Genomic DNA, 23,162 nt, shown 5'->3' with positions numbered 1-23,162 from the left:
ATATAGGCACTAAGCGCTTAGGTACATACCAACCTATTACCAAACTAATCTAATATAATATCAGTATAGCTCTATAGCCGAAGAATCTTAAGAGAAGAAAAGTTGTTGAACAACTCCAGCTCTGAAGAGTGAACTATAAAATCTATGAGTTATCTCATTGGTGGATAAGATGTAATTGTATTTACCCCTGAACCTAGAACTGAACTCCATAATGTTAACGTACTACATGCTTTTCACGGGATCGAGAGTCGATTGTATCACTTATATTTATTTACTACCTGTTTTAAAAAGTTGTGCTAAATTCTCTGCTATAATATAACTACCTACATAATAATACCATGTAGCGTCGTTCTAGTGCGAAGAATCTTCCGTAGCCGAGCCGCATAAGCTGCCGGTAGAATGCAGGAACGGAGCAAAATGACCGCCAACCCCATACTTAACACATATCTTTAGCGTACCAATAAAACTGCAATCATGGGTCGAGTAGTCTTAGCTTACGAACTATAGAACTCTCAACATATTGATCCTATGTAGTTAAGCTACGAACAGTCTTACATATCCAATCATTATAGATAATTATCTCATAAGAAATTCTAATATTTATAACTTAGTAAATGTTAAAGTAAGAAGACCTTATTCCGGACCTCTATAAGTTTATCGTGATAGATTTACTACATATTAGGTCAGTGCCCTGTGGGTGTCTGGAGTACCTATTAACAACACGATAAATTTACAAAAAAGCCGTAACTTTTACAGGTTATTTTTTTCAAATTCAATAAACTCAGCATACGATACGTATGCAGGCATCGGTACTATATATCTAAGAGTTACTATTCGTGATAATTTTGCTAGCAATCCCCTCTTCGTAAACGGAATAACTATGCAACCTACAAACATGTTCACGACTTTGTAGGTATCCACTTACTCAGTTGGGCACCTCCCTCTCATCTCATTCGCTCTTCAATCAATTACCCTAGTCCTTGTCTTTAATGTGGCCTTTCCCTTTGCTCACCACTCCAGATTTAATGTTAAGTCTTTAGATATTTAAAAATGCTAGAAAGGCCTAGTTACGTAAATTACATATTATAAGAAAAACAAAACCCCCCAAATATCTCCCTTAAAATGGGAACCTACCTTTTTGTCAATGCTTGAAATATAGCTTAAGAAACCGGGTATTAAATCTATTTACTAAGGTATACGACGAAGGTATACCCTTGCTCAGTCACTAAGTTCACCACAGTATTAGCGCCTCAAAGATGCGTGTAGCATATAAACCGAAAATTCACGACTAATACATCTTAGTATCGTCCAGATATATATGATGATAGAGCTAATGACCATGATACAACGACACTCGTGCTTGAATCGTTCTATTCACATCACTCATTTAGTGACAATCAGGGATGAATCGCATTAATCTCAGCTCCGTCCAGCTCTTGTATCCGAAAGCAAACCTTCAACGCCAATGTGGTTATCGTAACATCCATCCTATCATACCCAGACCCGCACTGTAGTAGTCGTTATTCCTGGACCATCCTAAACCTAACCCAATTGTTCTTCGCCTAGTCGACGATAAGGCCTTCAAGAGCTTGCATAGCTTTCGTTCCTTCTTTCTCGAAGGCTGTGACCATGGTCTCACATTCGTGTTTTAACTTCTTCTCGGCTTCTTCAGCGTTGTGGTAGATCCACTCCTCGACAGTCATTCGCTTCTCAGGGCTAGTGAGATCAGAACCGCTTTTCAAGAACTTCGCTGATCCTGAGGTATTCTCTTTATCTATATCCTCGAAAACCATATCCACATCGACAGCAGCCCAGGGAGTATTACTCTGTAATCCAGCCACAACATTTCGTTTGGATGGTGAGGTGCGTATAGGCGTAGCAGTAATGGGAGCCAGGACAATTCGGGAGCTATTTGCAGTATTTGAGGGCTTCGAAGATGGGGGCTCATTTTCAGCATCAGAAGCCTGAGGCGACTGCGATGGTGACAAAGCCGCCTGATTTGCCGCCGGGGCTGGAGATTTTAAGGCAATTGGCGTTGAAGGAGGCTGGGGCTCATCCGACTCCATTGGCGGTGGAGGTAAAGGTTTACTGACCAAAGGAGAAGACGCTGCTGCGGGGGAGAGAGTCTTCGTCTTTGTTGCAGGTATTTTTTCAGCGGAATTGCCGACGTCAATAGGTTCGGATGGAGCCCTAACCTCAGCATCGGCAAGTTCATCAGGATTCGGGTCTGGAGTTACTATTGAAGCCTTTTTACTAGGCCGACCACGTTTCCTAGGAGCCGCATTCGACGCAAGGCTAGTTCGGACCATAGTTGAGTTGCTGGCAATACTCACGTCATGACCTTCGGCTAATTCATCTACAGCTGCCGTCTCGACATCTGGCGCAGCAGACTCGGCCTCTTTAGCTTTTTTTGTTGTTTGCTTCGAGGCCTTCTTGGAACCTACTTTACGACCCCTCTTTGGAATTGGAGGTGTTTCAACTCGCTCAATTTCCATCTCGGCTTCTAGCGCTTTCAGCTCATCTTCAACTACTGCCTCGTCAATATGAGGGGGCTGAGGGTCGAACATAGCATGATCATTCGATGCTTCGCTTTGACTTGCAGGGTCTTTTTTCTGAACGGCAGCCTTCTTGCTCTTATGCTTAGGTAAGACTTTCTTTCGGTCTGAATCTGAATCGGCTGCAATATTTTCGTCGTCTGACAACGGTCGGTCAAGATCGGCCTGTAGTTGTCTATCAAGTTCTTCGTCATCCATCATATGAGCAGCATCTCCTTGGAGGGAAATATTTGATATAGTAGATGCTGTAGAGGCCTTTCTAGTCTTGCGAGTGATAGTTGATCTGGCCTTCTTTCCTTTCGCTTTCGGCTTAGGAGCTGGATCTATGTCGGACATTTCCTGGTCGGGTTCCTGTTCAGTAACGGAAGCCTCAGCAACACTTGCCTTCCGTGTGCGCGTAGCTCTCTTCTTAGCTGCTGGGACGTCCGCCATTGTTAGCTCCGAGTCTTCAAGGGGGTCACTAGCTCGCTTGCGTCCACGGGTAGCCTTCGGTGGCGGCGTTGGGGGTGCCGGTTCCTCTTGCGGTTCAGGGGAATCTTCAAGCACCTCGACCACCTCTTCCTTCTTCGCTCGAGTCCTCTTGCCCTTGGAGGCCGTTGTCTTTTTTGCCCTACTCCGCTTTGTGCCACCTTGGGTCATGACAGACGTAGTAGTCATAACGCTATCGTCATGATCAACCTGAGGCTCAAGGAATGATGTTGCGTCAGACGCAACAGTCGTAGCGATGGACTGAGAGGATAGTCTGGACGACTGGGAGGCTCTAACACCCTTGCCTCTACCTTTCTTCTTTGTTGGACCCTTCTGATATTGGTTCAACAATGCAAAAAACTGACAGTCTGGAGACCGCCTATAATGCTCATCCCTATTATAACATGTTAATTTATGTGAGAGCAGTAAAAACGCCACGCTGCTTACAATGGGTTATCTTTGGGTTCCCAACCGTCAAGCGCGAGAGAACAGTAGGTGCAAGTTGCCATATCGTCCGAATCTGCAGTCGGTGTGTATTTCCAACCGGCTTCCACAAGCTATATCGGTTTAGCAAAATCGGACTGGAGATGATGGGGGACATATGCTGACCTGTTTGGTTTTGCACTTCCATCCTCTCTTCCCTTCATGAGGCCAGAGCCCCCCGAATGTAGCTTTCCGCGCTTCAGCCATTGGTACATCGCTAGGATCATCGTAGCCATAATCTCCTAGGCCTGCCTCGATAGCGGCGACGATAGCCCAGCCGCAACGTGGTGACAGTCGTAGGTGTTCCTCCAATGGGCTATCATTCTCTTCCCATCCCTTGAACGCCTTTACGCAAAGGAAACAAACAGTGTTGTCGGGTGCTTCGGGGGAAGGGTCGAAGTAGAATCCGGCTTGAGCAAACTTTGAACAGCAATGATTAGTATTAATATAGGGTAGTAAAACCTATGCGCGCGTAGAAACTCACTTGGACTGGGTCAAGTTGTTTGTGCGGCCAAGTAAGCGCCTTTGAAGCCTTTCCTTTAATACCAGATGGTCGGTGTGTGGATTGAAATGACGCCAATCTACCATCATAGGTAAAGTAACGATCGGGAGCCTCGTCGGTATCCATGTCTTAAGAAGCTGTCATGCGAAAGTAGTCGGCAAAGGAAGTTGATCGGATGGAAACGGTATCTAAGCACAGCGAACTTTACGAGTCTACTGGCGCGTCGCAAAAAAGATATTCGAGATTAGAGCGGAAGAAGTGTATATCATATGCACAGAAATAGCATCATATAACCGTGAAGAGCACCTGCAACACGAGTAAAGACTGCAAAGGGAAAAACAATTGCTTTGAAATTTAGTTGTCAAATCGACTGCAATGTGATGTTAAACGCCAAACGGGGTTCAATTGGCTGCTTGACCGCGTTTCTGTTTACTTTCCGTTCCGGGTCCCACCTATATTAGCCCCACCGTTACTTCAGCCACACAAAAATATGTGCATTAGGTAAAGTGGCCCACCTAACTCAATGAGGCTCTGTAGCTTGTAATGTACGTACCTTAAGCTACGTACCTTAGGTAAGCTTCCTAACCTAGAATACTGTCAATGAGACATAAGCTGACAAGGAACTATGGACAATTATTTAAACAGATGGCATTGTGTCTATTATTACACTAGTTACATATACAGAGCTTTAAACGCCGTGTTTTGTACAACTACATGCTCAACATGAGTAATAAAATATAATAATACAGATGCGTATATTTTTCAAGTGGAAAGACTTGCGGATGGGCCTATTTAAGGACTTAATCCTCTACGGCTGGTGGGCTTAATAGACTTAATATTTCATTGACCGATTGATATAATAGCTAACTCATCACACTCATACTCAGTAAGCTGTGAGGTGAGATTGCTGAGACTAATTGGCCCCTTCGTACCCCATAGCAAGATGTAGCGTCTATTTCCCCGTCATCAAATATCTGCAGGTACAAGCATTGAAAATCTGGGGATGTCATAATGAAGAGTGAGTAAGGCTTCCCCAAACTGCCCACCAACGCGAGTTGAAAACGAGTATCGCCGCTTACGCCAGCGTTCGGTCGATAACAAGCTAGCTTAACGTGTTCCCACTCTCGACTTATATCATTTTCTAGGCTAGGGAGCCTTGGTTGCCTCAAATGTATCGCTATGGGGCTTAGTGATGACATACAAGATTAACTCTTTAGGGACTACTGTCAAATAATTGTTTATGGAGGACAATTCCTTTATTATCATAATAACAAATCATACAAATAAATACTTTACATATTCAGTCTAATCTTCTCATCGCAATACTATGTTACATAGCTTCGAAATGAAAGTCGGTATCAAGTTTTACGGTACCTATAACTCTAGGTAACTTAACCTAGAAGATAGGGAGTAGATATATGACATTGATTGAAGCTCACATAATATTAGTGTAAATAATTGCACAAAGGTCCCCAATATGTGTCAATAAGGTTATTAATAGGCTGCTATTAAAGTGAGCCTCAAGGATGACATAATTGCTGACTTCATCACGATATTCTGGCCCTTCGGCTACGTAAGATATTGCAACTTCTAGGTAAGATCCAATCCGAGTCTGGCAAGGCGAATAAATAAAAGCTGAGAATGATAGATCATATGGCCAAGTCTTGCTCAGCTAATCCGCGATATTGTAACCAATATCTCAGAGCGTGCTGACTTGAGTGAAAGTGAAGAACAGTCAGCAACCTACTAGAGAACACGTTAAGAAATAAACTAGCCTTGTAGCGATTATCTGTGCGGCTATGATTGCCAGTCAGAGTTACGGACAGGATATGGGGAATAGGGGAAACAAGGGGAGCCCCTACGATATGTGGCAATTCTAACTCATCTGGCCACGAGATGCGGTCATGCGTATTCACATCACAGTACTGCCGGCAATAAGCCCTCGTTACGGCGGTAGACGATGATAGAGTGAAGGACTTTTAACCACGACTGGGGATGGTTGCACACCTAGGTGGGAAGAGATAGGACTCGAGGAAATATAAAAAGGGGCAGGTTGGCAACCACAGAGTTAAAAGAATCACCACTCACAACATCCACAATCAACAGCAAGTCTTCATCAACACTCTACCACACACTTTCTACAACTCCTCCCAGTTTTAAAAAACCAGTCACAATGGGTTTCACTCACTACTCCGGCCCCGCCTCCAGCTTCCCCGGCATGAACCAGTGGAAGTCGTTCGAGGAGATCTTCAACGCCAACAAGTCCGCCATGGCAGCCACTGGCGACACTGGCGAGGACATTGGCCGTATCTGGAACGCCGTCAACGAATGCGCCAAGCTCGGTGTTGAGGAGCGGTTAGTTTATATCTCTGCCCCCCCCCCCCCCTGAATCACCTCGCTCTAGAACACACCACTAACTAAGCCGATACCAGCGTCATCTTCGCCATCATCATGCAAGAAAGTACCGGCAACGTCGGTGTCCGTACCACCGTGAACATGGACGGCCACTCCACCGCCGGCCTCATGCAATGCGACGGCAGCCCTGGCTTCCCCGGCCAGCACGGTCTCAGCCAGGTACGTAACGCAACCAAGCAAAAAGGGACGAGTGAAAAAAAGGAGGAATAGTCCCATACATACCTATCCCTCATTACCCTCACCCTCGCCCCAAGCACTCAAAAATTACAACCGCTAACAACACCACAGGACCAAATCACCTCCATGGTTCGCGCCGGCACCACCCACTTCAAGCAGAACCTCAAGGACTTCGGCGACGCCGACACCGCCGAGTGCATCTACAAGGCCCTGCGCGAGTACAACTCTGGCTCCGTCAACCCCAACGACCTCAGCGACGGCCGCGGCGCTACTGCCAACTACGTCTCCGACGTTGCCAACCGCCTCCTCGGCCGCACCAACTAAGCTGCTGCTGCTTGTTCTGTCCATGTTAAAAGGGGGTGAAGGGGGAATGCGCAATATATAGGGGGGAGTTTGATAAATATATATATATACGTGTCGGAGGGAGAGCAATAGTTCCAATCATATACACTTAGAACACATTCATTTTTGTATATAGCAGTCTAATACAATCTCTTCTACCGCTTGAAATATTTTCGGCTAGGTAGTAGCTCAAGTGTATCTCTATACCATTGATTTGAAATATACACCAATTACCTAGATACCTATATTATAAAAGTGTCCAGGTAGTATTTAAAAATGAATGCAGACACTTAGCTATTAACCCTACGTCGTCTTTTGAACATATACTTCCAAGTTATAATTGGATATACATTCGGTTGAATGGGAAATGAAATAGAGTTGACGATGAACAATGTTGGATACTTACCTAGATATCTCCAGTCTATTACATATAGATACACCATAGGATCTCTCTACAGGAATACTACGAGCCTTATAATTATATACTACTACCATTGTCCGTCCTAAGCACATCTTAAAAAGAATATAACGCAAAGCTCTGTTTCGCATTTAACTAAGTTCTATAGTAGGCTAATTCGCTCCATAAAAGTAATGGAAGAACTAGGAGGTCTCCTAGGAGGTCTACTAGTATATAGCCGGAGTAGAGGCAGTAGCAACAACTTACAAACCTCGGAATAACTCCATACTATCTATATTAGACTATGCCATACCGTTGGTCCGTCTATAATTTCCTTTCTTACGCTGTAGAAGTAAGTGCAATGGCGGTAAGGCCCAACTCTGCATAAAAAGCGTCACTACTGGGCTTTCTACCCAGGAATTGTTCAAGGGTCGTCATTTCGTCCTGGCTACCTCCTCGCTCTAGCACAGTGTGGCGGTATCTACGGCCCTCTTTTCCATTCATCGGATCTTTTTTGAAGACAGAATGGAACATGTCGGTGCTGTAGACCTCCGAGGATAGGTAGCCATAGTAACCAGCGTCGTAACCCCCTATGAGATGACCGAAGGTCGCTTGTCCATTACCCCAGGTGCTATTATCCAAGTTTAGTTAGTTACATGGTAACCACGATACAAGGCGCATTATACGGGGAGACGTACCTTGGCTCTCCAAGAGCTTCGGGGCCCTTGAGGCCTGCAATCTGGGTCCGTAAATCGTTGTATAAGGCACTGAGATCAATCTTTTCTAGTTCTTCGTGGGTAGTAGGGGAGTGCACTGTCATGTCGAAGATACCAAAATGCAATTGCCTGAGGTTGAATAGGGCGTCATTGACGTGTTTGGTTGAGATCTGCTTCTCGATCAATTCATCGGGGATCTTCTCGCCGGTTTTATAGTGGTTGGAGAGGGCCTTGAGCTGACTAGGCGTCCAGCACCAATTCTCAAGCATCTGACTCGGAGCTTCAACGAAGTCTCTAACTGTCGCCGTGCCATGGAATCTACTGTATATAGTTCGGCCAGATAAATCATGAATACCATGTCCAAGCTCGTGGAAAAGGGTCACCACTTCATCGTGCTTCAGGAGAGAGGGCTTCTTCTCCGTCGGCTTAGAGAAGTTACATACGAGGGCAGTAGCAGGATACCTACGCGTTCCGTCCTTCTTCAGGAAACCGGGTTGCAAATTGAAGTTGGCAGCGTGGCCATACTTTCCTGGCCGTGGGTGTAAATCGAGATAGAGATAGCCAACAAAGCCATCACCCTCGGAGCTGTCGTCCCAGACGGAGAAAAGGATGACATCCTCATGCCAGGCAATGTCTTCGGCTTTACTGGTCGGAGATAGCCTCTTACGCTCGCTAGGGTCCAGTTCAACAAAAACTAGGCCAAATAACTCTTCAAAGATGTGTAGCATAGCTCGAACTGTGTTTTGCAGCGGGAAATATTCCGCAATCTTGACCTCGTCAATATTGTACTCCTGCTCTACCATCATGCGGTCGTAGAAGCGATGGTCCCAGAGGTAATAGTTTCCGTCTGGCTTAAGACCTCTCGACTCCTCGTCTTTTTTCTTCAGCTCGAGCAAATGATTCGTTTCCTTCTCACCGCCCGGAGCGAGGCGTTTTCGAAGATCTGATAAGAAGACGTTGACCGTAGCTGGCTCCTTAGCCATCTTATCTTCTATGCGGAAAGCGGCATGGTTGGGGTAGCCCAAGAGTCGGGCACCTTCATCGCGTAACAGAACAGCCTCTTTGAAGAGGGCGACGTTTTGGTTGCTCTGTTATGATTTATTAGCCAAGACTGTCCGAATAAAGCCTTTGACTAGTACGAGTAGAAAATATCGGGGGATAACTGTATAAGTACCTTATTCTCGTTTGCAATGAAGAGCTTCTTCCTTGTTTCCGGGTTTTTAGCGAACTTTAAGGTAGGGAAAAGGTCAGGATACTTAAAGCTGAGCTTGAGTTTTCCTTCATTCTCCTCTGTTCCCTTTTCTAAACCGTCGATCACGTCAGATGGAACACCGTCTAGTTCTTCCTCGGTGAACCATAGGCCGCCGTTCTCTTCGTTCAGATTCTTCTGAAACTCGATACCTATCTGGCTTAAACGTTTCTTAATCTCTTTAAAGCGATCTCGCTGAGGACCTTGGGGTAGTCCTAAACCATTCCTGATATAACCCTTACGTTCTTTTTCAAGTAGTCGCAAGCTTTCAGCATCGAGATCGGGTTCTTTACTCTTCTGAGCCTGGTAGGCAGCATCGACGAGTTTGAAAATATCCTCGCGCATGTTGCACTCAATAGAGAATTCATCCATGATCTTCTCCGCTTCGGTGGAAGCATTGCGTAGGTCGGTGTCGCTCGAAACATACTGGTAAAAGCCGAGGATACGAGTGTTCAACTGTGACTCATTCTCATCTTCTGCCATGGGTGCTAGGACCGAGGCGAAAGTTGCGGTTGGGGCAGACACATCGGCAACAAGCTTGTCTAACAAAGACCTCGTAGTATCGCAAATGGTCTGGGCATCTTTGACAATAGACTCTTTGGTACCTGTGAAAGTCGGTGGTGCCTGGGGAGGATTCTTGTACTTGTCCGGAGCCATAGTAGCGGTCACGATTGATCGATCTGGAGTTGAGCGTGTGAGGGGGAAAATAGTTGTCGAGGGAATCGTCTTTGGTCGTATCTGGTTAAGATACGAAGTAAGACGAGAAAGAGCTCGTGGGGCAGCCAGATTGTAGGCTATGGCGAGCAGGAGGATTAGGAAGGAAGCTACTAGGAAGAAAGAAGGACGGTGGTAATTTCTAGTAGAAGTAGCTCGACTAGAGTTCGCCAGTATGTATCACGAGGGGTCTTGAGGGGTCTTGAGGGGTCCAATGGGGGGTTAAATACAGCAAGACCGACGCGGGGCTTTTATGTAAGTATTACCTGGGAAGATGTTAGGCAAACAAGCACATAGAAGCCTAATTGCGGGTGCGTATATCGGAATATTCTAAGATTGAATCTTATAGGTATTATCGGATGCAAGTGTCCACCTTGGGTACGTGATAATATAATGTTGAGGGTTTAAACAGTCTGATTGATGTGTTTAGAAAGTTGTATGGAGCTAAAACATATGCTGATCGTGACGAAGCCAAGGCATACCTGCGAGTCCCACTGAACCTTTTCTAGATTGCGGGGGGATCACACTGTAACCTAGGGGTATGGTAACTAGAATTAGGTACATCACCTGGGTACCTCCTTAGGTTAGGTACCTGCTGGCATTCCGGTCGTTACGAGCCAATTAAAACAGGTACCTTAGATTAGGTACTTCATACACTAAAAGCCAACAAGCGGGCTCTCATCATTTGCAAAGCCGAACATAACCATTGAAATTCCTTGTCCTGGATCGAGAAGAAATTTTGTATTACGTACAGAATCGGTGAAAAGCAAAGGGGGCTCCGAATGCCCACGCCACCATACGATCCTATTCACCTCTCTTCCGTATCTTACTTATGACTATCGTAAGAGACCAAATAGGTCAATCCAGTTTCACATAATCCCGTCAATGAGCAAACGCCATATCGTCCTCCCAGTCATGCCTATGATGTGATGTATTGATACTCTTCTTTTATAAGAAGTGTCGTAGGTGCATGTAATAATTTCTACGCCTCTAAACTCCAGCTTCCATCAATGCTCGTAAGGATGAAATGATCTTAGTTGGCTAGGATGGTTCGGACAAGTTCTGCATCGTATTAGTTATTGCTCTTGCTCTTCCTCCAATCATTACTTGGTTTTAAAGATCCTGTACTCACCAGTATAGTTGACTTGTCCTGAGCTGGTGTCGACAGCCTTGAGTAGCTCGTCCACTTCCTCATCCGTCATCTTTTCTCCCAGATTCGTTAAGATGTACTTGAGTTGACCAACACCAATAAAGCCAGTCATGTCCTTATCGAAAACTTGAAAGCCGCGGCAGTATTCGTCGGGTTCGCCGGGATCGCGGAAGCCACCTGGTCGATTCAGGATTTTCGAGAAAGTCTCGAAGTCAACTACAACGATGCGGTCATATTAGCTAACCGTATTCTAGTTATTTGTAGAATGTACCTAGCGCTCAGTTTCTAGGTACTTGTACATTGCGCATGTACATAGATATTGACATAGAGGCCTATCAGGGAATAGGGGTACTCACAGTCACCACCAACATTACGCTCCAAATCTCTGATCTCGGCTAAGGTAGGGTTCTGGCCACAAGCGCGCAGGAGGTCGCCGAGGCTGTCGAGGGAAACACGGCCATTGCCTCGCTTGTCGAATAATGAGAAAGCCTCCTTGTAGTTAGTTGAAGCCTGAGCATCGTTAGCAGCCATATCGACGACAATTTCTTTAAAATCTCGGCTAAACGCAGAAGTTGTAAAAGCGAAGCAGCTGAGATCTACTAAGGAAGTAGATATGATGAAGTCGTTACTATTGCTTTATTTTCCAAGAATTGAGTTGCTTTGGAGAAATGATGAAGGATCGCGAATAGTAATTCTTGGGTGCGGCGTCACTGCTGGCTACATGTTGCTAGCCGCTGAAAAAGGATTCTGCTGACTGGTCGTTTCCCATCGCGTAACACCTAGACTAAGCCAGGACTTAGGGGGTTACGAGGGGCAGCAGCAAGGAAACCCTTTGTTTATTTTCTCATGGTACAGATGTAGATAGTAAATCCAAGCAAACAAGAGGAACTCACCATTTTGAGGTATTGAATGTTGGAATTGTAAACAGATTGAGTCAGGAACGGCGTAAAAACGGAGTCGGCGTTTGTGATGATATTTTCTGGAGTTGTGAGGACGATGGTTAAGGTAATAAGAAAGTTGAATAACTAACGGAGATGAAACAATGTAAGTGAATTACCCCCCTACCTTAGCGTAGTTCTACGTGCTGGCAATTAAGTGGATCATGATCAAGTTGGGCTTTTAGATTGACGGGGCAACGACGTAACCTAACCTTGTTTTAGTTACTCATGCACATGAGCTGGGAGGATTTTGTTTGGTTCTAAATCCAGAGCGGGCCAGAATTCACCGCTGAAGCATTGAACCAATGAGTGCTATAGAACCACTTACACATATCATTGCCATTGAACTTGTGAATGTGTACCATATTAATTCTGCCAATGCATAGATGTTTACATACATGTAGGCACCTATTCACCTCAGATTAGCATTCAAAATATCGCTACATACAATTTCTATAGGTGAGATGCTTACAAAAAAAAACTTCTCTACTTTATTGAAAATAATTAACTAGAATAAAATATCTAAGACTTCATCCTTCAAGGCAAATAGTCCGTGGAGGAATAGAGACAAGAGTGATGATAACGACGCTAAGAAAATAGCCTGGAGATATTATAAGACCATTCCGATCCTTGCGACCATGACATTAAGGCGCTAGTGGTAATATTCATACATCACCGGCGCCGAGCCATTAATATATAAGTACCCCAATCATTCTCAACTTCGGCCTCCCGCCACCGCTCTCCCATGGCCTTCCATTCCGGTACCACATCGACCATGTGATCCCACATGATATCAAGTATATCCCCATCTCCGCCGTCCGCTCTACTCCTCGCCTCGGGATGAGCCTCTTTCCAGCCAGTAAAGCAGCTAAACGTCTTCACATAGCCTTCTATCTCACCTAGCTTCATCTTCTTCCTCAACCAGCGGGTCTCATCTGTCCCCTCCTCACCGGGCTCGTGCTCTAACCTGGTAACGTCTACCCAGTCTGTTTCAGGGGGCTGCACACTGCGTAGGAGATCCCGTAGGATATTACGCCCAGGCTGTTCCCAATACGGACCCATTCCTTCTACGCCCGGCGCTACTTCGCCGAACCCGTAAACGAACCGCTCCATAATTTCGGTAGCCGGTTCGGCGCCGATAAGCACGTTATCCTTATACCCCCAGAAGGCGACTGTGCCGCCGGAACGCACCACGCGGGCGAGGTTCGGCCAGACTTTACCGTAGTTGAACCAATGCGCGGCTTGGCCCGCAACAGCTATGTCCACGGAACCATCAGATAAGAAGTCTAGATTCTCGGCACTACCCTGGCGAAACGTAATGGTAGGATCTGTCGTCGTTTGCTTTGCTTGCGTTATCATCCCTGCTGACGGGTCGATCGCAATGACTGATTTGAAATGCGGTCTGAGATAACGCGCGATAAGGCCATGGCCGCACCCAAGATCCAGTAATGTTCCGTTGGATGCGGGTAGCTTGTGATAGTTCAGTACGGTACGGAATAGTGATGGGGGGTAAGCAGGCCGAAAAGCTGCGTAGGCTTTGGCAGAAAATGTTGATCGGCTGTACTTCTGTTAGCGAAATGCTTCTTAAAGGGAAGGTCGTAACTAACGCAAATGTCGCCATCTATTATGCAACTCAACTAACGAGAATAAGTTGGGATTTTAGATCTTAGTATTATATTAGTACGTATGAGGCACATTTGTTGGTATTATAGAATAGGTTTAGGTAGTCAAGGATAAGAAGAAAAGGCAAGGATTAAAGCTATGTAGAAGGAAGTACACTCAGCTGGGAAAATGTCAAGTTTCAGCTACATTGATCCAATGAGACGACACTCAGTGAATTATACGCCATCGATAGGTAAGGTAGGCACCGATTGTGCCAAGACTTGGTATAAGTAAGCCTCGGGATGTCAACTTCGAAGATTGATAAGAGAATAGAACAGAACACTACATCATTTATATGTTTCTCAACGATTTAACTCAACATTACCTCTCAATTAGAACTAACAAGTCATTCTCATTTAATAATAACAAACAAACACATCTCCCTCTTAATACCTCTCTTTCACTAAACCTACCTTATTAAACCACATTTACCCCATCATCGATCTATTAATGCTCAAGATGACTACCGAAACTACTGTTCGAACTTTCTTCAACTCCCCTCAATTCGCCGTAGTAGGCGCAAGCACGAACCCCGCCAAGTTCGGTCATAAGGGTAAGGACATACCCCCCCCCCCCCCCTGGTTAACACTCTGCTACCTTATTCGTTCATCTCATTCATCAATGGTCGCCCCGATCTCTCTCAGCTGCAAACGCAAAGTAACAAGTGCGCGTTATTTGCATTTGGAGGCTTAAAGTGGCCTGTTATATGCACATAAGATACGACTACATAAATACGACTTCATTCTATTATAAAAAAAAAACAAGTTGCTAACTTCCCTCTCCCACGCTTAAAGTCTTCACCTGGTACCATGCACACTCGCTCCCGGTGACGCCTATCAACCCGGCGAGCGCCAGCATAGAGACGCCTTTCGGCGTGCACCCGACCGTCAAGTCGCTCGCCGACCTGCCCGATCCGCAGCACACCTCGCTATCGGTCATCACGCCAGCGCCCGTGACCTTAACCGTGCTAAAGGAGGCCAAGAAGCTCGGTATTCCCGCCGTGTGGCTTCAGCCGGGCACCTGGGACGATGCGGTGCTCGACTATGCGCGCGGCGGCGAGGAGGGAGCGGAAGAGGGTGGCTACGAGGGCGCCTTAGTCGCTGGGGATGGCGGCAGCGGCCACGGCGGCTGGTGCGTCCTCGTCGACGGTGAGCGTGGCCTCAAATCGGTAGGAAAACTGTGAGTCGATTCGTGCTGCACTTCTACCAGTTGAGCGTCGACAAAGGCTTAAATTGCTAGGAAGAGGCGTGGGGTGGGAAAGCTTATGGGAGCGGTGTGCGCTCTAATGTGAGCGCGACGACTTGCGCCGATATCATATTTCGACAGATGAATCTTCGTCACTAATTGATAGAATCCAATTGCACATTTTAAAGCTATGAATCTGTTTAACCCTTTTCTTGAGATCTGCTAGCTCCCAGCATCCCATCTCACCCAAACACTTAAGCATTAAACAGTAGTTTGCTTGTCGAAGTAGTTTGTCAAGGTATTCGATTGCTTCGGAGTAGCGGCTTTCTTGACCTTCTTTGAACTTCCTCCTTCGGGCTTCTTCCCGATTTCTAGGATATCCATAAACTCTTCAAACTCCGCCTTCGGAACTATGCCCCCACTCGCTTCTTTATGTCCCCTCGCGAACGATTCTCCAAGTCTTTCGCGTAGGGTCGGGTTTGGCGCCCTCGCGGCAATCTCCTTCAACACTTCGATAATGTTTACAGGCGGCTCCCTTGCCCTCGCGCTCCGAGGGACCCGGCACGAGAAGTTGACCATATCCGGGAGATAGCCTTCATTAGCTACCAGGATCACCTCTAACTTTGGTGACTGTAGGTGCCCCGCCCAGCGCGTTGCTATCACTGGATGAATTTGCGCGGCAGATTTGATGCGGAAAACAGCAATCTTGGCATCGCCCGAAAACTTCGGGGCCGTGTGAGTGCATCGTTCTACTTCGGCGTTCACTTCAGCCCTGGCGGCAAGGAGACTCTGGTTCTTAAGAAGTTCCCTGGGCGAGCTGGCAGCTGTTAGAGCCTCCCAGGCAGCGGGAACATCATAGGTTGCAGTTCGACGGGGAGCATTGATAAGTGACACGGCATCGTTCAGTGCCTTTTTGGTATAGGCTTTAAAGGTAGCTTTCATATCCGGAAAAGGTGGCTCCCACTTCAGCGTATTGCCTAAGTCACCATGAGTACCCATTACGCATAACCAATCGCATTCTTTCTGCACTTGCTCATGCAACTCATTGCAGATGTAGTAGGTAAGTAGTGAGCTCGTAGAGACTGGAGGAGAGTTGCACGCTGTAACATGCTCTGAGCCCTCAGGAAAATCGTCCTCCAATGCCCAATGATGGTCTATGATTAAGGCCTTATGAGGGGCGTCTATTACTGGAGGCGAATTTCTCGATCCTTGATCCAAAACAAATATGTATTCGGGACTATAAGCAGCCATAGACGCGCGCTCATTCTCTTTATAGATATTGCTACCTTTTTGAAGCAAATGGGCCGATATGAGATGAGGCTCTAGACCAAGTAAGACAAGAGTCTTCTGCAAAATAGCGCCTGATGTTAAACCATCTGCATCTTTATCAGGTACGATCAAGGTCTTCTTTTTTGCAGAAGTGCTACATTGTAATTATTAGTTTAAGAGGTGGATATAATACAAGTTACAGAACATGCCACTCTAAAATAAAATCTCGAGCACGCTCGATCTGCGCTCTAGGAGCCGGCCATACGATTTCGCCCGATTCCTCGTCTCGGATCGAAGGGGTTAGATGATACTCGGGTACTTCCGGTCGAGGTTTCTTAGCTCTTGGCGTGGCTTTTGATATTGCTGATGCACTGCGCTTCATTTGGGTTATGGTCGATGCTTTGGATCCGGTAGGTCGATAAGTTCTAGAGTGTGTGTGAATAGTAAACCGACCAATTATTTGTTTAGAAGCACTTGTGCACCCTCTGGTAAGAAAAGTTTCAAGTGCCCTTGATATATTGACATAACTGAGGCTTGAATTCATCTGGTGCACCAAATTATCATATATCCAAGCTTCTTGTTATGGTTATCATCAGTTAAAGCTTTATGTTCAATATTGAGACATAATAGAAAGAACTCGAGTCAACATTAATGACGTCAGCTTAAACATCTAGCCCCCCTTTTTATTGTAGTATTTTGCTAACCTCTACTTAGAGGCAGCTTCACAGCGGTTTGTATATTTTAGCTTCATTACTAATTTTATTGCTAGAAATAGTCTATTTAACTTAAGGGCAAAGTGGTTTCCAAATGTAATAGCCGAAGTCTTTACATCTATCTCCGGTTGGTTCAAGGGACACTTTAGCAGTCTATTTTAGACGTATTTTATAATATACGTAACTTAACTCAGGTACTTATGTATCTAGAAGCTTAGCAAGTATATGAACTAAACGCCGAGGATGTGGCTTTTCTTTAGTGGTCTTACCCCTTATTTGATTGCAATCTCATGTCATAAGCGGTCGTTACCTTGATGCAAAATATTCAACTTAGGCTACATTAATCAGTATCTTACCCCATTAACTTATTTTAGAATATATTTCATGTCTCCTAGAAAGCTGCGTAGCTTGATAATAGAACATCTCGAAAGTTGCAGAGATGATGAACTTATTCATTATACTAGTTACATCTATTAGTCTATGGCGGCTGTTCAACAATACCAATGTGAATCACCGCAGCTAAAATTCAGTGCAGTGATAACAAAGACTAAGTAGTTTAAAGTTCTAAACGTCACTCGTTAATATAATGGCTACCACTTAGAGATATGATTCTATGTTATTTATCTAGATACCCATTTTATAATTGTATTATAATAATCTTCATAAATAACATAGTAAGTCATATTAAGTAATACTATTCGGGTGAATTATATATATTATTTCCTTTCTATGACAAAAATGCAATACGATACGACACATATCACATCATAAACCACCCATAATTATATTCAGAAATATTCACAAGTCAAGATATATCCTCTGGGAAAGTATTTAAATTCGACCTCAGCAGCACCATTGTCCAATTCTTCCATCCTCAAACCCAGTCCTACCTCAATACCTACCACAACACCTACCACAACACCTACCACAACAAATCAAACATCACAAGGACGAGACGATAGCACATCTCTACCTTCACAAACTATCCACATCCAAAAATTTTACCATCATGTGTTACATGATAGATCATTTCTGCAAAACATGCAGAGTCCATATTTGGGGACCGGAATATATTACCACCTGCGCCAACCACCAAAAATGCATGTCAATGCCGAATCAGATATGCGATATGTATTGCAGTCAGCACCAGAAAAAGAATTAGCATCAAATTTCCTCTCAATAGCTGTTGCTGACGATCTTTGGATCATATTGGACACCGCGCGGCATTAGGTAATCATAGGAGATTCCCAAAGTATCTGGGGAATCGGAATGGGAGGGCGTTATGCATAGGAGCAGATAGATAGTTTACCGGACTATATCTGATAATATATTACCTTTACCTAGGTACCTATTGGTGTAATACGTGGAGTTAGCTTTATTGGAGTTGTTTTGTACCCTCCCCTTAACGTAGTACTATGTTTAAACGTAAGAAAATATGTATGAGGGTAAAGTGAGTACCTATAAGTGTTGCTTTAACCTCTAGTTTAACAGTTTCAACAATTAGAAGCTGGTTTCAGGGGGGGGCTGGATGAAATTTCTGCTGTGGTTATTTGTTAGGATATATTATAGCACGGAGTGAGAGGCAGGACTTTGGCTACTAGTATAATAGTTTATTAGTGACTGTTTTAACCTATATATCACCTCCTAACAATGCTGCTTTACAGAACGACCAAATATTTTTAAACGACAACAATAATGAAAAGTGTTATACTGGCCATATGTATTCTTATGTTTGGCGAGACACTGGCTTTGCCTCGGTCCTCAAGTCATCCGACACACCATAGCCGTGCGCTGTATAATTAAAAATATATAATCTTTAAGATGTAGGTACCTAGGTATCTAGGTAGCTAGTAGTTTCACACGTCCCTCGAACGTTAACTAATTCACTATCACTAGGTACCAGTTACATCTATGCATAGACTCAAGACAACACCCCAATGTTAACATGAATCATGACAACCGAAAGATGTTACAGTAACTGTGAAGGCAATCCAGAATCCTACACATCACCTACTGAAAAATAGTCACTCAGAAATTCGAATATATATCATCTGCTTAGTTGCCTGTTCTTTATGGTAGCTATTGCAAATAACCCCAGCGATTCGCATTAGTTATCTTATTTGGATGAATCACTTATATATCACCTTGATGTAAAATGGAAAACAACGTGACGAAGAACATATTGCAGAGTTCTACTCTTGTAACTATGGGTGAATAAGTACATAAGGTAAGTACCTAGGTATATCGGGCCTCCTAATACAATATATAAAGTCGACCTCACCCGCACTTTGGCCTAGCCCCTTCATTCCAAAAACCAAACTCTACCACCTACCTCAATTCCGAGTTCGAGCATTACCAGAACGACGAAACATTCGCACCCAAAACTAGATCGCTCTTTAGAGTCTTGATTAGCATCAGCATCGTAATCAATACCATCATCATGACCAATACCGATACCATGACTAGTACCAACATCATGGGTAGATTCAGGGGCAACCGCAACGCCGAGCCTCGCATGCCAAACCCAAGGCCACCAAAGCCAAACCCGAGACCACATCCGAATCCCAAGCCAGCTCCCAAGCCAGTCCACTGAGGGGAATCACACTTGGGAGGATCAATGTCAGAACAACAAGCCGCCTCTTAAGCTCCGAGGCTGTTGGTCTGTAGATCACGAGGAGCACCGGAACATTTATGATTTGCCTAGGGCATTGCAGTAGGAAGAAATTATGGGCGGGGACGGATAGGTAGTTTACTAGGCCACCCCTAAGAATATACTTACTTCTGCCTACCTATAACTATTGACGCAACCCGTAGATTCGACTACATTAAAGTGATATCTATGCTTTTTTCCTTAATTATTCCTATGCCATAAAACTAGATACTTAACCTACCTAGGTAAATATAGCATAGCACCCAAAGTCCTAAGAACTCCGTCCATGTTCCAAGTTAACTAGCATTTAGGTGCGAAGTGAGGAGATATTCTTGTAAGCATCGGCTTTCGCGGCGTCGATAACAAAGGCCTAGTTTTAGGAGTATTGACGAAGTATCACCAACCGATACATCAACGAAAATGCTAGCGAGGTGATTACAATCATACCTGTTAACGTCTTATGTAAAGGCACGATGGAACGCTAGGTACCTAGGAGGTAGTTATAGAAAGCAAAGGGGATAAATACTCGAGCCAAGTTCTACTCTATCCTCAAACAACTTACATCGTCGCGGAATATGAAGCCCTCATAAACTGATTTGGCCACCATACATCTAGGCCTAACTTCCACGCAACCTTGAACACCCAATCCGATTCCCTAAGGAACTGCCTTCCGACCAAAATAACATCGGCCATAGGCACTTTGCCGTCCTTTGCGCTGGTCATCTCTTTCGCCGTCCTAGCCTCCTCATCAATAGCCCTGTTAAGCTGCACACTAGTGTCAGGACTCTCGACAATATCTCTTGCCTGTTCTGCTTCGGTAATTAGGCCAACAGCACCGATTAAAAGGTTTAAACCATCAGAATTCACGGCGTTTCGTATACGCCCGGCGATATTGACGTGGCAGTTCTTGGTGTTAACCCCATCAATACGTTGGCCGGGATTGTTTCCGCCGCTGCTAACATCCAGTAGGTCAACGCCCAGAGCAGGAAGTTGTCTTGCTACCTCGATCGTCGATTCAACATCCCACGAACCCAGTTCCTTACCTAAATCGGTGTCTTCTAGAAATTCGGTTGCTGACATGCGAAGGAAGAGCGGCATACTTGATGGGATAACATCCCTGACAGCTTCTATGACTTCGAAAAGGAGTCTTGTCCTGTTTTCGAAACTACCGCCGTACTCATCCGTCCTTCGGTTGGAGATTGGCGATAGGAACTGATGTAGAAGATACCCGTGTGCAGCATGGATCTCGATCACGTCAACTCCAGCCCTCATACTCCTCTCCGCAGCTTTCGCAAAATCTCGAACGACCTCTTTAATTTCTTGCAGCGTCAAGGCTTTCGGAGGCCAGAACCTGCTCTGCTCGCTATCGAAAAAGCCATCCCAAGTCTGGCTGTCGCCACCACAAGGGCCCTTCACGTCGTTTGGCCAACCGCCGATGTCTCGGTCAGCTCTCTTGGACTTTCTGCCGAGGACCGTAGATACCCAAGGCGCGGCGGTGCTACTCTTGCGGCCAGCATGCGCTAGCTGTATGCCTGTAAGAGCACCTTGAGATCTGACAAAGTCGGCAACTCGCCTCAAGCCTTTGGTTTGCGCATCATCCCATAAGCCAGGGCAATTTATCGAAATCCTCCCATTAGGTTGAACGCTTGTAGCTTCGACGAAAACGAGAGCTGCTCCTTTGATAGCATAATGGCCCAGTGTTACAACATGCCAGTCCGTTAGAGAACCAATTTCAGGTCCAGATGATGCCGCGGAGTATTGGCACATAGGTGAAACTACGATGCGGTTGCGAAGAGTGACTCCGCGGATTTGGAGTGGTCTGAATAAGGTGGGTGTCTTTGAGGAGAGCTCCTTTGGAGTGCCGGGCGAGTGTAGATGCTGTGGTGTAAAGTAAGGAATGCCCGGGACTGGGGTATTAAGGTTAGATAGAGACATCGTAGTGGTTAATCAAATAGGTTTCATGCTCGATAATGCTGTCTAGTGAAAGGAGAGATACTGAGGGCTTATTTCTTCTCGAAGAAGGCAGACGGCCATATTTATAAAATAGACGGGTACCTTATACGCATTACATGGTGTAGAATTCTACTGGGACATCGATATCACTAAAAATTATTACACGAAGTATCCTAGATGACATTTATGGAACAGTCTCCGCGCCTTCGTTAACTACTCGAAGGGGAACGAGGTGATACGGAAAGGTACGGAGCGGGACCGTCTGGTGGGGCTCGTCTTCGTTTATTTCCTCAAAGGGAACGATCAAGAAAGTCCACTTCTCCCCTATTGGTCATGATTTTGTCGATTACGTGCAGTTCCAGCATTATGGTACTTCCCATACTTCCAGCTCTTCATCTCTCTCTCTCTTACCTAGGTACATACTGAATGTTAGGTACCTCCTAGGGAAACAACGCAACACAGGCAATACCTCCTAAACCCATATCCATAGTATTTTTCTATACTACCCATCAATATGGAAGACAGGGAAGAAGCAGCGCGGACGGCCGGCAGCGGCGGTTTTGTATTTATCACAAACGATAAACCTCCAATAGAGACCGGCTCCCCGTCGAATCAGAGGGGAAAGAAACGTCCGCACCACAAGAGCCGCCATGGATGTCTTGCTTGCAAACGCCGAAGAGTTAAGGTAAGTAGTAAACTAGTTTAATATATATCTACTTCTATAGGAAGATATGCAAATCAAGGTAGATTAATGTATTTGTTGGTTAACATGTGATTCTGCAGTGTGACGAGCAGTTCCCCTGTTCGAATTGTTTAAAGAGGAGTGATAGATGCATCTATTCAGCAGCTGATATACACAAAAACAACAACGAATTAAGTCCACGCATTTCTCAACCTACTAGTCATCCTGTTTCGGATGACACCAAGATTAATTTACTACATTTAGAGCTATTCTATCATTTTCAAAGAGATATCATGAACACCCTTGTCTTCTCTGAAATCTGGCCACACGTTCTTCCGTGGTCATTCCAGGTGTGGCAATCTCTTCTCCATATCCTTCCTCTCTGTCCGTATATCATTATACATGGTGACTACATGTACCCGAGAGGAGCCGTAATAGATGCATTAGCATTGCATTAACTAAGGAGGTCATAATAGGAACCCTACATCATGTGCACGATTCTCTGTCTCTCAGCAACCCACATCTCTACCCTACGACCTCAAGTTCCTCGCTACTCTCGTGTCGCTCTCCAACTATTAGGAAAGTCGGCGTCACTCTTCAGAGAAAAGCTGTCTAGTCCTGTTACGGCCCAGAACATCGAAGCTCTGATAGCAACTTCTGTCCTCATGCACTATATTTCGTGGAGTCATGTGGAATTCCTTGAGGAGCAAGATCAGTTTCCAAACTACAGAGGACATGAGAATTTGATTATGCGTCTTTCACAGGACCCCCTTTTCCAGCTAAGCTCTGGAGTACGAGGCATACTTTCTGAGGCATACCTAATCCTCTGGGGTAGTGACAGCGTGTTCCTTTCTGCAAGTATTTACAGTCCGATGGCTGCGATAGAAGAAGCTATTCTACAACATGGAGACGATCCCCATAGATTTGTCAACTACTTCATGG

The 23,162-nt window shown here is 45.2% G+C and overlaps 8 protein-coding genes across 8 annotated transcripts; 2 read left to right on the top strand and 6 right to left on the bottom strand.

Moving 5' to 3' along the window:
* Positions 1-1,562: 1,562 nt before the first annotated feature.
* GL218_03579 (Protein bir1) lies at positions 1,563-4,134 on the bottom strand (the record flags this gene model as incomplete). The annotated part of the gene is made up of 4 exons (XM_033580149.1): positions 1,563-3,417; positions 3,471-3,580; positions 3,633-3,926; positions 3,991-4,134. 4 exons carry the CDS (start codon positions 4,132-4,134, stop codon positions 1,563-1,565), a joined length of 2,403 nt encoding a protein of 800 aa, XP_033436432.1.
* A 2,047-nt stretch (positions 4,135-6,181) lies between these two features.
* Positions 6,182-6,924, top strand: GL218_03578 (uncharacterized protein; the record flags this gene model as incomplete). Its single annotated transcript, XM_033580148.1, has 3 exons — positions 6,182-6,363; positions 6,441-6,582; positions 6,712-6,924. The coding sequence occupies 3 exons, from the start codon at positions 6,182-6,184 to the stop codon at positions 6,922-6,924; spliced, it is 537 nt and encodes a 178-aa protein (XP_033436433.1).
* A 754-nt stretch (positions 6,925-7,678) lies between these two features.
* Positions 7,679-9,961, bottom strand: GL218_03577 (Saccharolysin; the record flags this gene model as incomplete). The annotated part of the gene is made up of 3 exons (XM_033580147.1): positions 7,679-7,970; positions 8,038-9,143; positions 9,230-9,961. 3 exons carry the CDS (start codon positions 9,959-9,961, stop codon positions 7,679-7,681), a joined length of 2,130 nt encoding a protein of 709 aa, XP_033436436.1.
* Positions 9,962-11,051: 1,090 nt separating this feature from the next.
* On the bottom strand, positions 11,052-11,699 carry GL218_03576 (Myosin regulatory light chain cdc4; the record flags this gene model as incomplete). The annotated part of the gene is made up of 3 exons (XM_033580146.1): positions 11,052-11,080; positions 11,151-11,384; positions 11,525-11,699. 3 exons carry the CDS (start codon positions 11,697-11,699, stop codon positions 11,052-11,054), a joined length of 438 nt encoding a protein of 145 aa, XP_033436437.1.
* A 1,079-nt stretch (positions 11,700-12,778) lies between these two features.
* On the bottom strand, positions 12,779-13,727 carry GL218_03575 (putative S-adenosylmethionine-dependent methyltransferase CRG1; the record flags this gene model as incomplete). The annotated part of the gene is made up of 2 exons (XM_033580145.1): positions 12,779-13,664; positions 13,714-13,727. 2 exons carry the CDS (start codon positions 13,725-13,727, stop codon positions 12,779-12,781), a joined length of 900 nt encoding a protein of 299 aa, XP_033436434.1.
* Positions 13,728-14,218: 491 nt separating this feature from the next.
* On the top strand, positions 14,219-14,951 carry GL218_03574 (uncharacterized protein; the record flags this gene model as incomplete). Its single annotated transcript, XM_033580144.1, has 2 exons — positions 14,219-14,321; positions 14,563-14,951. The coding sequence occupies 2 exons, from the start codon at positions 14,219-14,221 to the stop codon at positions 14,949-14,951; spliced, it is 492 nt and encodes a 163-aa protein (XP_033436435.1).
* Positions 14,952-15,214: 263 nt separating this feature from the next.
* GL218_03573 (uncharacterized protein) lies at positions 15,215-16,604 on the bottom strand (the record flags this gene model as incomplete). Its single annotated transcript, XM_033580143.1, has 2 exons — positions 15,215-16,376; positions 16,432-16,604. 2 exons carry the CDS (start codon positions 16,602-16,604, stop codon positions 15,215-15,217), a joined length of 1,335 nt encoding a protein of 444 aa, XP_033436440.1.
* A 3,539-nt stretch (positions 16,605-20,143) lies between these two features.
* On the bottom strand, positions 20,144-21,520 carry GL218_03572 (putative NADPH dehydrogenase C23G7.10c; the record flags this gene model as incomplete). Its single annotated transcript, XM_033580142.1, has 1 exon — positions 20,144-21,520. One exon carries the CDS (start codon positions 21,518-21,520, stop codon positions 20,144-20,146), a length of 1,377 nt encoding a protein of 458 aa, XP_033436441.1.
* Positions 21,521-23,162: the final 1,642 nt, after the last annotated feature.

Source organism: Daldinia childiae (assembly GCF_008694065.1).
Source record: "Daldinia childiae strain JS-1345 chromosome Unknown Scaffold3, whole genome shotgun sequence".
NCBI classification, from domain to species: Eukaryota; Fungi; Ascomycota; class Sordariomycetes; order Xylariales; family Hypoxylaceae; genus Daldinia; species Daldinia childiae.
The sequence above is the reverse complement of the archived record's forward strand: the minus strand, read 5'-3'. Positions and strand labels throughout refer to the sequence as shown.